Here is a 15,941-nt window from a genome sequence, read left to right as displayed (position 1 = left end):
CCCCCCCCAAGCCTCTCTCACCAGTTAATTCATTCTATAAACCAAACACAGGAGTTGTCAGTTTCTGTGTAGCAATTTTTCATGAACTTGCTACACTGATGAAGGAACAATACTTTGTGTATCAAAAAAATAATAGTAAAAACCAATCAAAAAACAGTAAAATTATGTATCAAAATCCAACACCAAAGGAACAATATTTTGTGTTTAAACTTAAACTTGCCTTTTAAATGATGACTCCAATAAATTAAAAAGCAAACTACCAAAATGGATTAAGCCAAAAGAAACTCCAATACTTTTACCTTATTTCCGATAGCTGTGAGAAAGACTGCCCCACCATCCCAGTCTTCCAGATTGTTGCTTTATAATTGACAAATTAGTATCAGTTGTAAAATCAGAGTGCTTCAAAATGGGCTATGTAAAACACTGATAATTATCTTTTTGATCCTTTAAAATGATTTGTGATACTATTCCAGAACCCAGTGCAAGCACGACGTCTGAATAACTAACTTTACAGAAACAACTAAATTACCAGCTCCCCATCCAAGCTTAGTACATGGGACTTCTTTTTACATTTACATTCATTCTAATTACCTTTGACAGTATAGCAGATACTAAGGCAGTATGAGATGTACTACATGATTACTTGATCAAGTACAGGTCCTGAAATAATCTGTTTAACAGGTAAGAGTTCATAGTAGCAAAGTTTTAAACTCCTTCCATAGCCAGAATTGCTTCACACTGAAGGTTATTTTATATATTCAAGGAATTAATTTCTGTCCACTTATGTGACAAACACAGCTATGTCTCTTCCTCTGTGTTTCAGGATGGATTTAACCAGGGAATAACTAGAACACGATCTGTAACCAGAGGGCTTGCTGAGGCAGAATAAGAGGCCACAGTGGATTGGTCAGGACATTTGGCTGTCGTGTTTGTTTTGGGTACTTGCCTAAGGAAGACTAAAAATAAGTTCAGTCATCTCTTCCCCCATTAATTTGGGTCAGTCAGCACAGGATTCAAAGGATCAAGTAAAAAAATCCTCACAGTCTTGCAATCAAAACAGCTAACAATAAAGTTAGACCATATGTGGATGCCAGTTTTCATGAGAAAAGTAAATGCCATGCTTTTAGATAACCTCTGATGCAGCAGTTGTGTAATACACACAGAGATATCACTAGGAGAGTCCAACTACTTCACTCTATAATCACAGACCATAAAGATGTGGTGCATAGTAAAACAGACACAAAGATATTTCTCTTTGTCAAAAATAGCACTCAGCTGTGCATACCATGAGCTACAAACCCAGTATATATTCCTAGGGAAATACTCCTACCAGACATCTCTACTTCATATGTACATATCTGTCACCTCACAGTGCTCTCCACCTGGCACTAATGGATAGTGCTCTGTCTTGGACACCAATGCCGCTCATAGCTGGCAGAAATGAAAAACAGCAACAAGTGCTCAGACTGACAGGAAGCAGCATGTTATTTGCTAAGTACAGTGTCCCATGTGTCAGCAGAGACGTTCAACTCCCTGTCTACTGATAATTTTACACTTCTGATAAACTGTAAACTATGCTTCAAGTTTTCAGATGTTCTAGTCACAACAAAACTACCATTCCATGCAATCTGAAAAGATGTAAACAAATACTTTGTATTTAGGGTTTGAGCATTAAGGCCTGCGTCCCACTGTATTTTAGAACTGCTTTAGTAACCAAGATATAGCTGGAAATAAATTTTCTTCACTGCATATGACAAGAGGTTCCTTTATAACCTTATAGTGAGGAATGTCTTGCTTCTTACAGGGCCTCTGCAAAGGAAGCACTGCAGAATCTGTGACTGTTAGCAAGTGATAGGCAAAAAGCACAGAGCAGACAAGATAATACACCACAACATCAACAGATTTTTTTTTTTTTTTACATTGTCACAGAACTGTCTGCAGTTGTCTACATGGCTTCAGTGAGAAAGGCTGCAAATACAGCTCAAAATATTGCATCTGAACATCCAGCCAGGGAAAATCCAGCGAGCATGGCATGTACTACTATTGGTACCACACTACTGTGGGAAATAACTGCAAGTCGGGAACCCAGATGCATATACATTGCCATAAGCTGAGAGTTGCCACTGAACTCTAATTATCATCCTCCAAAAGCTTTGCACATACACCTATCTCCCAGCTGCAAAGAAGAGTGAAGTTTGAACTCACAGGGTAATAGGATTTGATCTGATTAAAGACATTACTAGTTTTTCTTTCTGCCTTCCCACATTATGTCACTGAAAGTAGAAACAGTAAATTTTGATTAAGACTAGATTTAGAAGTACTCATCTTACTAGCACTGTGGTCTTCCTAATTAAAGCTTTCACTTTTTATAGTTCTGTTCCTCAGTACATGATTGTGCCTTCAGAGGAGTCTGCCCATCAGACAAGAACGTGAACTTATTCACCATGTTTCTGAAGTGTTCCAACACTATCTGGTATCTTTCCCTGCCAAAATATACTGTATGAAGCTAATATTTTCAAAACACATGAAAGCATTCTTTCTGGCATGTGAACTGATGGAGGCACATGAGAGGAATGACTATTTGAAATAGCTGCATAAACTTCCTCCCTAACATGACCTTCATTTCTTTTCAAATATCAGTAACTTAAATCCAAGAAATTAAGAAAGATAAAAAAATTTAATGTTTCTTAAAAAGTTGAAAGAAATATCAGTGATCCAAAAAGAACAATATTTCATGCACTGCATTCCCCCCGCCCCTCTCTCCCTGGGTGCTCTTATGAATTAATGCCACAGACTTTCTACAGCAGAAACTGTCACCTTGGACTTTACACAGGGGCTTTATTTTCTTTATAAATGTTATCATAAAGTGTAAATAAAAGTTTAATAACAGACATCTGAATAAGTAATTTGTAGTCTACTAAATAACCTAAATTACAAACATGCTCTTAAGACATAAGATAACATGGTGAGGAGATAAGCAAATCATTCTCAGTAACCTGTAAACCACCTACAATTGAAAGAGATTTTTTTGAAACATATAAAGGTAGTTCATTATACAGGTTGATTTTAAATAGAAATGAACCTTTGTCATTTATAAGATGATTATACTTTCTTAAATTTATCAAATGCTTGTGTTGACATTACTTCTGAGACATATCTATCTCCCCATACCACCAATGGATCAGTGTCCTCTGCAATGCTTCTGTTTTCATTTAGACAGCAACACTACTTGGGGGAAACAGTTATGCTTATCTGAGGTAGAGGATTAAAAGGATGCTATAAGACTTTAAGCTTTTTCCTTTCTGCCTCAGATGGCCTTTCCTCAAGATGTACTTCCCAAGAAAGTTCAGTTACTGTGTTTTTACTGGCTGCATCTAGTGTTTAAATTGAACTTCCTATTGCTACTTTCACAGCAAATATTATATATGAAAGGATAAATATGTAGCAATTAACTTATTTAATGACTATGTGATGGCTTTGGTGAAGACTTTGGGAACACTGTTCCTCTTAAGTAATGCATCAATCAATTCCACACTTCCTGGTGAGTATATCTCAGCCAGAAAATTTTAATCTGTATTTGAAAGCAGTCAGCTAAGACTCTCTCATTCAGATACAAGAAGTCAGGCTTTCCAAGACAGACACGATCACAGCAGATTTGGATCAAAATTTGGGCAAATATTAAACACTTGACCCTGTAATGGTGTTGCTCTCAATACAAACGGTATCATAGGACTGCTCCTTTAAGTACCATCTGCACATTGGAGCATTTATCAAAAAGTTTCTACTACCCTGCTCCAAGCAATAAAATCACAGCTTTCAAGCATGCTGAATGTATTACACCAGGAACATCACATTTTCAGACTGTCTATAGCAAAGAGTCTAATACAACACAGCTTGAGCAGCATCGTTCCCAGCACCCTCGGAGCTAGCCTTCAGGGTTGCTACATACACATTATTCACTGTCACAGACATTCTTTTGACAGGTTGTAATTAAGGGGCAAGCTGGCAGGGAAAGAGGAGTAACATACTGTACTAGAATACCAGAAAAGACCACTGTGACAAATGTTACCAGGGTATAAATGTTATTATCATATTCGATATGATTTCTCTAGAGCGAGAAGAAAAAGATATACTTTAGAAGCTGGATGAGAAATATTAGCCTGATTTTGTAGTATTCATCCATTGCCACAAGATTATTATTAGTTTTTCATTCGTCAACAGTGGTGATAGCACACCATACTCAAGGTGATCAAAATCTAGAGCTTTTTAAACAACACTTTCCATATGCCACAAAGCAGACCCAGCACACAAGATTATTTTTAGTCAGCTACTTCTTATACTAAAGGGTTTCAGATAAATTAAATACCATTTTAATACCAAGGGAAAGAAAGGCACCTAAAGCCTCCCATACCAACAAAACCAGTGCCTAGTTAATGGTTACAGTATTAGCATAAACTAAATGGAAGTACAAAATACAAGGAGTAAAACTTTCTTCAAACACATACTATGTAAAGAAAGGCAAATAAGAGGAAGCAGGGAAAAGAGTGAAAAGAGAGAAAGGAAAAGAGCAAACAAAAGGGAGAGATGAGGGAAAAAAAACAGAAGGACTTACTGCTCTAACAAGATCAAGGGAAAATTCTTCACATGCAGACCTGGCCAAAAAGGAGCATTTTCTATTCCATTAGTACAAAAATATAGCAGTAACTTAAAGGACTTACATGCAAATATTTGAAAATAAACCTACACAAACAGGTATTTAATAGCTGGTTTCAGAATAAATGTTACTGAGAATGAAAGTAAGAGTAAACACTCAAACTTCTCCAAGTAATAACTTATAAACATCTTCATTTTTAGTTCTCCACTTAGAAATGATATATTAAAAAACAAACCCAGCTGAGACCGAGCACTTGAAAATGAAAACTCAATTGCAGAGATTTAGCTGTTGTAACACAGCTAATTTATACTAAAATATATTCAGTGCACCCAATACAGCTAAATGGATTGTAAAATTAAAATGCAAAAAAGCAAACCTATTCTGGTTTTGATTCAACAGAAGATAAAAAAGCTGTTATAGAGAAATATGTATTTTTAAAGAAGAACGAAGAGAAATATGTCTTTTTAAAAAGATGCATAACAGTTGGCTTGAATATAAAAAAGAAAGCTTGAGTCTTTCTGAAATATTCTACCTACCTCCAAGTCTAAAGATTGTCCTAGATGTCAAAAAAAGTTCAGAGAAATACTTGGTAGTGAAAAACCTTTCTTAGTGATTTGCAATACTTTTTACTAACACTACCCAGAGTCTTTTTTCTTGACCACAGAGACAGCTGATGAGAAAGCCTCTGGCAGATCCATAGAGAAAGTACCAGCTCTCAGGTATTACTGAGGGCATGCCTACGCTGCCAGTTTTGTCCCATTTCTTCTTAAACTCAAGGACAAATTCCTTGGACCTCCTCAAAAATGGACATATTCCCTCCTCTAGCAGTCAGTAAGTCCTCTTCAAAAGCCAATTTAGATACAGTTTAGAGAAGAGCAAAATAGCATCTGCCCCAGACAAGCAGTCTGGATACTGAAATTGCCAAATTTGTCCACACCATTCTAGCTGGCGATCTCCTGGACCTATAACACACATTTATTAGTTCCTTACTATCTCCGTTTCAGCTATTACTATTTCATATTGTCCCAACTGGAATAGCAGGAAACATAAAACACTGTCTCAGAACTGAAAAACAGCCTCAGAAAGTGGTAATTATGTGTTATAATGCAGGAGTCCTGAGTGTGCAAAGTGATATAGCCTAAGCCATGCAAACTCATGAAAGGACAAGAGTGCTCTTTCAGAGATGCAGCCCACAGCATAACCACAGCCAAGACTGACTGGAAGACTCGAAGCAAACTGTGGAGCCTATCAGCAGCACTCCAGGATTCAGATTCACCATCTCCCATCGTTCCTGTCCTTACATATCTCCCATAAGATCTACCATAACCGCTTGTCTCAGTGAAAATTAAAGAACAGAACTTATTTGGAGTTTTAGAAATAGCCTGCTTTCCTTGGCACCTACTTCAGAAGAGAAAAAGGAAGAATCAAATTCTGATCCTGAGCCTCTCCAACTTTCATTTTCCCCCTTTCCTCTTTCATATCTAGCTGGAAAGGGAGAATATTTAGGTCATCTCTGCTATACTTGAAGCATTCAGTGCAAACTAACCAAAGCCACTGACAATGGCAGAATTACAACAGCGTAACATAACTCCTGGTTGGCAGCCCAAGTGTCTTTTTTGGGCCATGTGAAGAGCAATGTACTAGCGACAGCAGTTGGGTTATCTTTCTGTCAATGAAGGAAAACTTTCATGCATGTTACAATAATAAAAAGCACTAAATAATACAGACTTTACAGAATAAGAAAGACTTCACTATGTCTTGAGTAGAGATACAAACAGAAAGATTGTTGCCGATTAACTAAGCCTTTCAGCCTCTTAAAAAATACAAGCTTAATCTCTTCCTCTTTAAAAGCAACAAAGAGGCACCTGAAGTAGGCTGAGTCTGAATGCAGATGGGAGGGTGATGCCTCAAAAAACCAAAACATGAATAAAAGACAGTCTGGCAATCATAAGGAGCCTCTCCATCCCTGCAAAGAGAAAATATCTTAGTTTTCACTTCACTTGTTCAATCACTTATCCGTAGAGAATATTGAAAATGTAGAATCTCAAAGATGTATAATGGAAATACCTCAAGGAGTTTATTGCCTAATTTCTATTTACTTTCACTCTACAAGTTTCATTAGCCCCTTCTAACTAAGTGTACCCATCTTTAGAAGCATGAACACATCTGTCCTTTAATATTCTATACAACACCTAATCTTCAGATCACCCTATCAAGTTTTATGGGTATCCATCTGTGTTTTTAAGACAGGTTTATAACAAGAAACCAGCTTCAACATGCAGTGACTTGCTTCTCTGGCAAGGCCTTTTTAAAAGGCCTGAGGAAGATGACAACAAAAATCACAAGAATTCAGTGGTAATTGGACATTTTTACTTATGTGTCTCAGCCTTCATATATGAGTAAATGTATCTTTGATAATGGGCTGAGAGAAAAAAATGTTACTTTCATACAGGAAAAAGTATTTTTTTTTTCAGAATAGGAATATCTTATATAAAAAGAATCAAACTTGACCCTCTCCCTCTTGCTCTGAAAAGAGACAGAAAGATCTCATGGAAAGTCAGGACTGTTTGCCTTTGCTTTGGAGATAATTCATATATTTTATCTTTTTGTTACTGTGATGCAGTAAGAATGACTATGTTGCTTCAGTAACTTGTAGAAGTTGTCTAGACAACGTATTTATCACAGCATTAACTCATCTAGACAAAAAATAATCAATGTAACAATGAGAAGTTACAATTTAGAATTTATTTCCCTGCTATTAAGACAGGGAAATAAACGAGTTGCTAATTATTAGAAAGATGAAAGTATCCTTTATATTCTGTTCTAGCATTTAACTGACAATAAAGCACATATATATTAAACGACCACACCACTCAAGTAGAAGCATGTCACTGTCAAAATTGAGTTGCTGGAGCATGAATTAATATCAGGTAAGGTATTTCTCTTCTAATTCCAGTTATCATTGCATTAATCTAGACGAAAAGCTTGGAACGGAAACAGATAATGCCTTAGCACCTCAAAGTTAATGGAAGGAAGGGAGATGAAGCAGTAATGTCACCCTTTCAAAAAAACACCCAAACCAATCCTGTTCTTACATATGCATAACTATGATCCACCTGTTCACTTGCTGTAGCTCAGACTTTGAAAGTGACAAAAATCAGGAGACATGCTATTTACCATGCACTAAAAAAAAAAAAAGCAGCTACAGTTGAGCAAGCACTCCTTGCCTATTTAACTACTATACTCCCAACTGTAATGATCCCCTGCCCATACCAGAATTTACAAGGTACTTCTCTATCAATGGATGGGGGAAGGGGAATTTAATTCACTTAGAGATGGCACTTAACATATTTAAAAGTTAAAAATCAAAGTAGAATCTTGTTTATTAACTCCAGCATAATGCCATTCACATAGATGATTCCTGCTCTTTTGAGAGACAAACAAGTATTTGCTCTGTTAACAAATGCCCAGAATCTCCTAGAAGAAGAAAGGCTGTCACAATGTGAGAACCAGCCTAAAAGAAGGAATATACTGCAAAGAAGTGCAAGCCAAGCACCACCACACAATGCCCAGTGCAAACTCCACTATACTATTATGCTGCTAATGGCACATTAAGTAATGCTCTTGCACATCAGCCAATCTATTCATTTGAGTTTCAGGGTAAATTAAATGGCATAACAAGCAGGATTATTCTGTTTTAATTCTGTTTTAAGGAAGTGTTCAACTAGAGCCAGAGCTATACTGAAGTCTGCGGCACTGCTGTCTTCCTTTACCTCCTGCTGGAACAGTGCTGTTTTCATTTTTTCCTCTCGCCTATCAAGTTCTAGACAGCATTTTCTTTCCAGTTTAGATGTTTTATCATCTGGCACCAAATCAAATACAAAAGACAGAAATAGAAAATAAGTACGAAAAGGGGAAAAAGGCATTTTTTAACATGTCTGTTGAGTACACTTAATTTTGCTTCTTTTTGTAAAAATGTATTTAAACGATGCCATGTAGGCACTAATATAAAAAGCAATTGAAAGATTCAGCCTTCTAATTACAAATAGCCCCATAAATAGTGTTTTTTCACACTTATCCCCACCTCTCTCAGTCCTGCATAAGTTTAAACCAAACACCATCTAACAGTGTCAATCTCCGTATTTTTAATGTAGTAAGTATCAGTGAACACTTCTGAAACATTCTCCTCTACGTTGGCAGGTATAATTTGTAGCTCATTCCTTTTCAGCTGGAAATACATAACTCTGTTTAGAAAAAATACATTTGAAGCTGAACACCTTATAATATTTCTTTGGATGTAATTGTTTTTGTTTCCATGCATTCATTTCTGTATTTTTTCATATGATTCGATTACCTAGTAAAATTCAAAAAGTAATAGCTATTGTTCTTGTCAAGCCTCAAGCTACATAGTTTTGGATTGCTTAAATTCATGAATAGTGGCTGACAGTTCTACGTAGCCATGCAGAGTAAAACTGAAATTTGTCTTAAAAAATAATCCACAAAAGAAAGGCATTCTAAATTTTATCATCACAGTCAAATTAAGGCTGGTTTTATATGTACTCTAAGGGTGTGATAGAGGTGGTGAGTCCCTATCAGTATTTAGGCTCCAATATTTAATTAATCTGTGGTCAAACTGGTCAATCCAGTATTTTGTTGTTATTTAAAACTCTACACGCTTTAGTTAGAATTTCAAGAATTCTAAAAGCAAATCAAGAGGCAAAGCAACATTTATCTTTTATGGAAAGCTATAATATTGTCAATTCCAGGTAAACAATATCTCAGTTGCAGAAAGTCTGGGTTTGTGGATAAGGCAGCACCCTCCTACACAACAGAAGTACTTGCACTTACTAAGCACACCGCAAGTTTTCTATAGCTGCACGGCAAAGGAAACATTCAATTTTCATTTAACAAAACATTTAAAAGCCAAAACAAATCTGTTTGCATAAGGAGTGCCACTACCCTGCAGGAGAAAACTGTCTTTTAGCTACGGTGTAACCCACAAGCTGCACTGTAAAGACTCTGTCATTTCCTTTTGTCAGACACGGTTGTTTCTTCCTGTTGTTTTAAACAGAATACCATAGTGTTCCTCTGTTTTAGATAAAACATTTCTGACGGGTCCTGGAAAACAAGTCCCAGAAAATGTCTTGGTAGTATGTGGGATATCTCCCATAACAACACTCATTAGTGAATACCAAAGCACTTTTTCCTGTTCCGTTTCTTCAGGATGTTAGTGAACAGTTAGGCTCTGAGATAAGTTAGGATGTTCAGTGATTTAAAATGTAATTGTTGAAAGAAGCTTCATAACCCACCATCAAACATGTAAAACATTTAAATCAGCTCCATCTCGCTCTTAGCATTTTATGCATTTTGCATTTGTTCCTTTGAGGAGGGGATTTATGCATTCAGCATTTAGTGAGCAATTGTGATTATTCAAGTTGATTGCTTTCATGTTGAAATATTTATCATGGACTTAGATCTCATGCACAAACCTATGTACTCACTCACTAAAGCTATGTGAGATATGCTGTACAGTGTCTTTTATGCCATCACTGTTACTATTTAAGAGATGATACATATCACAAGTTAATTTTCTAAATGATGAAACACAGGTTAATGAAAGGGATTTCTCACACTACTTACAACTTCCTGTATGTATTAAAAACTCCAACATTTGTTGTGCTGATGCTTCTGTTGTCCACCACATGAAGACCTTTTAGTGATCCACAACTCTCCTTGTCTTACAGTTCATGCCCTCTGAATAAATAAACTGTGGTGAACTTAAGGTACACCATACCTAAGAATGTGTCTATTTTTAAATAATTTAAAAAAAAAAAAAGGGTAACTTTCCTTCACCTGAGAGTAAAAAAGGTGAAAGAAATGCTTCTACTTGTTATCCTGTTTGTTCACAACACCACCCAATATTTAGTTATAAAAGGAACAGGCAAGTCTGAATATTGTGCCTGTCTAGTTAAAGGCACTGACAATAAAAGTATCATATGAAAGTTACTATTCTCCATAGGAACTATTCCCCACTGAGCACAACTGCATGAGCTAAATGATTCTAAAAAAATCTAATCAATACATTGGGTTTTTTTAGCAGAAATATGAATTATATCTTATTTCCTTTGGACTTCATAACATACCTGTCCTCACCCTACTTACCTTGTGTGCTTCCTAACAGTACGGAAAGTACACCCAAGTGAGTTTTGAAAACTAGATCTTACTGATGCACATTAGAAGTGCTGATGTCACTTCTATAACATGCCAAAATAAAGATTTTAAAGCTGAAAAAGGTCACTTTACATTATTTCAAAACATCAACTTCCTCAGCTGTTGATCACTTCAAGAAAAATGTTTTTGACTAGAAGCAGAAATAAACAAAAAAATCCCCCCAAGTCCTGTCATCATACACAGTTACTAATCTGAATTATCAAGACACTAGCATTTAATTACTACTGTCTGTATTAATGACACTGATGTATTTCTAAGTCTCAACATTTATTTTATAACAATATACTTACAGCAGCTGTGTTCTTCACTACGTTTCCTACAATCACCACAACTCTTCCTTTAAAGCTCTGGAGAGTGGCAGTTGCTGGGCACTGGATGAGATCACCTTCTGCAGTAAATGCTGATGGAAATGGAACATTGATGCTGCCAGAAATGTGCCCACGGTTAAAGCTTAGGAAGATCAGTTAAGGACATCTGAAAGGCAGAGAAATCTGTGGTACATGTACAGCTGTAGGATGAACTTGCTCTTCATCCTGGCTGTCGTGATACAACACAGTCAGTCTTTTGTACTAGTGTACTCATTTACTATTTACTCATATGGAGAGAACAACTTCTGACACTACACACAAAAAAAGGACAGAAGGAAGAGTTGTTTGTTTCATAAAGGACATAGCACGGCACTATGAAAACTGATCTGTGAAATTAAAAACTTGGTGCTAAGGACCAAATATCCACAGTATAGATATTTTTGTGGATTTTACTTCAGATCAGCTCTAGTCTGATAACAGGAGCCAAACACCAATAAGTAGCTGGAGCACCCCTTCCAGAGGAGTTTTATGCAAAAGGAATGAAGTACTTACAATAAGAACCAAAACTAAATGGGGATTATTGGAAAATTTCCTTAAACCTCCTGCCAACCCCCGCAAGCCCCCTACAATTTTGATGCAAACTGAAATTCTAGTGAACATGCACTCAGGTTCCCAGACATGCATTGTGTATATTATTATCTGCAGTTTGACTAACAGCAGGTGTGTATTGGGTATTCAAAAGCAAACAATATACAAATGCTAACAACTTTCAGATATAATTAGTTGTGCTTCACTTTCAAAGGATAATCGTTCAATGAGATTTTATGAACAAATATTGAATGTGAAGCTCTCTTCAATAAAAATTAAGTTGGACCACTACTATTTAGCTTTTTATGAATTTGGAAATGCACCATGACCTTGACAAACCTCTGAATTACTTCCATAGACTGTATGCACATGCCCAGAACACTCCCCTTCCCCAACAAAAAACAAGAATACCTTTGAAGAGATGGGAAACAGCAAAGTTCTGCAAAAATATACACAATGTCAAATATCCAGATTAGTCACTCTTTATTACCATAGTTTCAGAGAGCTGGTTCAATTTATAATTAAATCTCAGAATCCTTTTTAATAAAGGAGGTGCCTTAAATGGAGGTAAGATTTAATTGACTTAGGTTAATATTAATATTACTTTCTTGTGATGTATCTAACAGTTTCAGCTTTATGATCATCACTGTTAGTGTGGGAAAAACATTGCTATTAAAAACCTTTGAAAGAATAAAAGATGATCATGTACCATTCATCACTGTTGTCAATTTATTTCTATTTTGAAAGGGAAAATTACAGCACCCCTCCTCACTAATCTGTGTCAATCCCCTTTCCCCAACCCCATTTATAACCACATCACTATCATTGCTACTAACCAGGATAGAAGTTCTGAAACAATTATTGTTTAGACAGAAAATGACTTTGGACAGATTTAGTTGCTCACATGCCACCGAGAATGCTTCACTGCTCAGAGAAACTTGACCTGATCTTTTATGAAAGAAATACAATTAATATCAACGTAAGTACCAAACTATATTGGATCCAAATTTTATTTGCTGTCATTCACTTTCTCCCTAGTCTTAAGTGACCATCTTAAGCATTCCAGTACTAATACTTTAACAAAAAGGCCAAGATTTTGTGTGACAGTCTGAGAGACCATATGCATGCAACTAGAACTTTCATAACAGGAATGGAAGGCTGCCAGTATTTCTGCTAACATCCTTAATGAAATAAGCCTTAGACGAATTGCTGGCCAGAGACACTGCTTTCAGTAATGTATTACCTTTTCATTAGAAAGTCTACTGTTACAAAACTGTCTGTTAAGAAAAAGGGCTAGTAGCTCTTGACCTCGCAACATGAGCTTCATTAGAAAACAATGCCCTAGCTTTTAAATGCATCCTAGTATGAAATATGAAGCATGTCCGATACTTGTCAAAAGTCCTCTCAATGCTTTTTTCAAATCACACTGAAAACTAAGTGAGAGTGAAGTTTAGCATGGCAGACATAGACAATGAGGAAGACTAACAACAAAACATAAGAAACAATTGTATTTTTGAAACACTGCATAGTGGTCTGTCACATTTTAAAACACATGCCACTAACATACAGACTGCTTGATCCTATTGTACAGTTTGTTGAGATTTTGTGACAAAGACTGTTTCTTCACTGCGAGAATGAACAGGATGCTGAACACAGTATTCCTGTGGTTTCCCATGTATATTCAGAACTGATGACAGTTTAATAGCCTTCTAAGATACTGTATGTTTTCTTCTACAACTGACATACAAATCAACTCATTTAAGGGGTAATTTTACTACCTAACAGGCTGCCTTTTTAATAATGACGTTCCCTACCTCCTAATACCAGATGAGTAGTATGATTTAAGTGAGGTCATTATGTAAAGGACAGGACATTTCAGTCTACCCTAAACTCCAACCAGACCAAAACGAAAGCCGCAGTGATTACAGTGCAATGTTCAAGCTATGGAGATTTTCTCTCCCCAGCATGCTTCTCATTCAAAAAATATAAATGGAAAGTCAGATTAAAATTTTGTAATATGAAAGACAGCCTCATAAAGCCACTTCATAGCAGACAAACAATTTTAAAATAAATGAAATTTTTAATCCACTCTGCTGGACTAGAATAGAATTAGTATGACAGTAGAGTAGAACGTATTATCAAGCTATTAAGAAAGCTACAGAAACATTCAGGCAAATGTCTTTGATCCTGATTATAGTATAAATAAATCCATTACTGTACATAGATAACAGCCTTTCCGTGCAATGATTGTAGTCTAGGCATTGTATATTATTACTAGCTTTCCTGCATTCTCCTTGATTTCTAGGAAGTGGCTTAAATAATTAATAACAGAATGATGCATGTAGAAATAGAAACATTATTTAAGTTGGTAGTATCAAAGCTTTGTATGCAGTAACAATAACCTTTTATGTTTTTTAATTCCAGGGACTTATCTTTTAAACTGGAGTCGAAAAAGTGTTATCACTTGATGATGAAATGATGTCTCAGAAAACAGCCTGCATTTTTACTGTTTTCTGAATAAAGAGGACCATGTTTTTAACAATCCAGATCCGGAGTAAAGACCTTGCTGGAGCCTAGAACATAAAGAGTCGAAGTACTCAGACACATGAATCTATACTTAATTGGAATCCTTAACTGATGCATGAAATTAATACATGCAAGCAGAAGAAAAATTACATTTTGTGTTTTGTTTTATCTCCACAGCAAATCACATTACAGGTTCAAGTCTGGCATACAGTAAAATTGTAATTCCTTGAAAATAACAAATATAATTTAGAATAGTTCAATTATACTATTCTGTTTTCTATGTAAATATAAATCTATCTCTACATATTAAAAAATATTTTTCTTCTACTTCATCATACTTTGCCATAAATATTGCTAAATATTTAACAGAGAAAAATGTTAATAGCAGTGTTTTTCTCTATATATGCAATTACCTTTAAAGTGGTATTTTAAGAAACTACATGAAAAAAAAAGTTGAAACATTATTTAATTTTTTACTACATGTTTTAGCCAAATATTGGCACTGATCCACCATTCACTTCACTGTCTAGAATTTACACTTTTCTAATATGCATGCAGTATATTGGTAGCATTTGTTAGACACCGGAATATCTTTTCTAATGGTAAAGATGTTGGAAGCCTGTTGAATCTCTATCACTGGTGACATTTAAGAACAAGATACACATACATAAAAGGAATGATCATCCTTTCTCAAAGTAAAAGGTGGACTAAAACTCACAATTCTTTTGTTATTTTTCTATTTAGTATTATTTGCCCATGAAGAATTATGGCTTGTGACACAGCAAGCTAAGAGTACATTTACCGAAAAAAGAACCGTCTACATCACCTTTGCTATTATGAAAGGAGCAATGCTTAAAAAATAATACAAACCAGTAACAAGTATATTCCCAAATACTCGATATAATGTGAGAGGGAACTCTTAACAAAATCTTGTAATTATTCCCACTTTTAGACAGATGTTGACAAAGATGTGTAAGAAAGACTCCTCCTTCCAAAACACAAACAAATCCAGCCCTTTAACTACACTACTTTAGAAAAACAATTAAAAAAAGACTCCACGTGCAAAGAACTATGTATTTGAAAACAAACGAGTAAGGTGTAGACAGGGTAGCAACCCTGATAATACATATAGCTTCAAGATAGCTTATATTCAGAAAAGTACTAAAGGTAACTAGTGGACTTAAGTTAGGGAAGCCATATGGCTGCATTACCCGACAGTGGCAAGAAAGCACTCAGTAGGAATTGATTTTCCACTGAGGGATTGGCAAAGCACAGGAGCCATCAACCCTATCTCCCTTCCACTTAATTGGAAAGCCTCACATCCTTCCAAACTATTGGTCCTACTAAATGGGGACGGTCTACTGACAACACTTGTCATAAAAAAAAAAAAAGTAGCATTAAAGCACTCATGCTACTGGTGTAAAGTGGTTTCAGTAGACTCACAGCTTAAAATGGGAAGGCAAAAATACATTTGTCCTCCTCTCTACAAGCCAGACACATGACAAAAATGTCTGCCTTTGGTCCTTCCACTGTACCTCTACCACATCCCTTTCCATTGTTTGCCATTCTAACATCTCACTGCCTACAATGAAGAAGTAATTGATACAAGCATGATTTGGCAAGGCTGGCACTCA

The 15,941-nt window shown here is 35.9% G+C and overlaps 1 protein-coding gene across 7 annotated transcripts in view; it reads right to left on the bottom strand.

The window, feature by feature from the left end:
* Positions 1-15,941, bottom strand: part of TBCK (TBC1 domain containing kinase) — a 152,633-nt gene that overhangs the window by 45,199 nt on the left and 91,493 nt on the right. For all 7 annotated transcript variants that reach the window (XR_003398258.1, XR_003398260.1, XR_003398259.1 and 4 more), the window contains exon 25: positions 11,176-11,335. Coding sequence is in view for 2 of the 7 variants with exons in the window: in XM_026847359.1 (XP_026703160.1) it covers positions 11,176-11,335 (160 nt within the window). In the remaining 5 variants the exon portion in view is untranslated. The remainder of the gene's footprint in view (positions 1-11,175; positions 11,336-15,941) is intronic.

This window comes from Athene cunicularia (assembly GCF_003259725.1).
Source record: "Athene cunicularia isolate RWA chromosome 4 unlocalized genomic scaffold, athCun1 chr4_part2, whole genome shotgun sequence".
Lineage (NCBI taxonomy): Eukaryota > Metazoa > Chordata > Aves > Strigiformes > Strigidae > Athene > Athene cunicularia.
Note: the sequence above shows the minus strand (reverse complement) of the source record. Positions and strands in the feature narration are given on the sequence as shown.